This window comes from Myotis davidii, unplaced genomic scaffold (genome assembly GCF_000327345.1).
Source record: "Myotis davidii unplaced genomic scaffold, ASM32734v1 scaffold484, whole genome shotgun sequence".
NCBI lineage: Eukaryota > Metazoa > Chordata > Mammalia > Chiroptera > Vespertilionidae > Myotis > Myotis davidii.
The window spans coordinates 71,584-72,976 of record NW_006295459.1 but is presented as its reverse complement, the minus strand read 5'-3'; the positions used below and the strand labels follow the sequence as shown (position 1 = coordinate 72,976).

The window sequence follows — 1,393 nt, the reverse complement described above, 5'->3', positions numbered from 1 at the left end:
CTGAAAGGTCCCGGGTTCGATTCCGGTCAAGGGCATGTACCTGGGTTGCGGGCACATCCCCAGTGGGGGATGTGCAGGAGGCCGCTAATCGATGTTTCTCTCTCATCAATGTTTCTGACTATCTCTCTCCCTTCCTCTCTGTAAAAAATCAATAAAATATATTAAAAAAAAAAAAGAGTTAGTAGTCCTTAGTGCAAGAGGTCAGAGTTTAGAGGTCAGGTCAGTGGCCCCTGTTAAATTCAGAGGATGAGTCAGAGATCAGGATCAGGGGTCACTGTGGGGTCACAGCTCTCAGTTGGGTGGGTGGGTGGGTTGGGGGGTGTTTAAGTGTTCAGTAGGAGGTCACCTGAGGCAAAGAGCAGGGTAAGACCCCGAGCAGCAGCCTTCATGAACTCAGTGTTGACCCTCTGGATGTAGGCGCTGCTGAGGGAGTCCTCGTCGTCTCCGTAGCTCGCGGTGTGCACAGGTGGCAGGGCTGACTCATTACTGAGCAGCAGGAGCCACTGCAGGAAGGGTTCCTGTGACTCATGCCGGCCTGCATTATTTTGTGGGAAGGGGAGCACAAGGCAGTCATTTTTTGGGGGGGTGGGGGTAGGGAGGTTGTCAGGATCTCCCTCTAGTTCACGGGATTCTCTTGGGGGAGCAAAGATCAACACTCATTCCTATCCCTCTTCCCACCAACCAATCCCCTTGATAGTACCGGGGTTACTGTAGACCCAGGTGGAGATGTTGGCGCCAGCACTCATCAGGTACTCCACATCGAGACTGGCCTCGATCCCAGCCCGGCCCCGGCCCTGTTGTCCAACCACCTGGGCTACTGATGCCTGGTGTGCAAAGTTCCCACCAAAGAGATGCATGAATTCAGCCAGGTCTGAGTCATGGAAATACTGCTCCAGGAACTACGGAGGGAGCCAAAGCAGATATATGCGTCAGAGGACATAGCCCCAAGGGACATGGCACCGAGAGATAGCATCCTAGATCACACTAGCCCCCCACTGCGGTAAGATCAGATTTGAGGAGATCTTTTAGACCCCAACCCCCACTTTACTGAGGATCTCCCCAACCTTCCCCCTTGGATAGGGGATAAGAGCGGGCCCTTGGCCGGTCAGGCTCCGTGGGGAGGCTTCAAGGACCCTGGGGCTCCTGCTTGGCTCACCTGGGCACAGGCTTGGCTGTTGTTGGTTGTGCCAGAGCCCACGTCTTGTGCTGTCAAGTTGTATCGCCCACGGATCACGGATGGGGTCACCCCCAGGTGCAGGCCAACAGTCCCTGCCACCTGTGGCTCAGGGCGCTGCCTCAAGGATGATGTGGGGGGAAAGCGGTGCAGCCCCCCAACTGTGGGAAGGAGATTAGGTTTGAAGTGATCTTTTAGACTCCAACCTCACTTTACTGC

The 1,393-nt window shown here is 55.1% G+C and overlaps 1 protein-coding gene across 1 annotated transcript in view; it reads right to left on the bottom strand.

Annotated features, from left to right (window-relative positions):
* TPP1 (tripeptidyl peptidase I) overlaps positions 1–1,393 on the bottom strand; it is an 8,577-nt gene that overhangs the window by 3,660 nt on the left and 3,524 nt on the right. The window contains exons 6-8 of the mRNA XM_006770037.2: positions 1,157–1,335; positions 701–899; positions 347–535 (exon numbers count right to left, since the gene is read on the bottom strand). Of these exons, the coding sequence (XP_006770100.1) occupies positions 347–535; positions 701–899; positions 1,157–1,335 (567 nt within the window). The remainder of the gene's footprint in view (positions 1–346; positions 536–700; positions 900–1,156; positions 1,336–1,393) is intronic.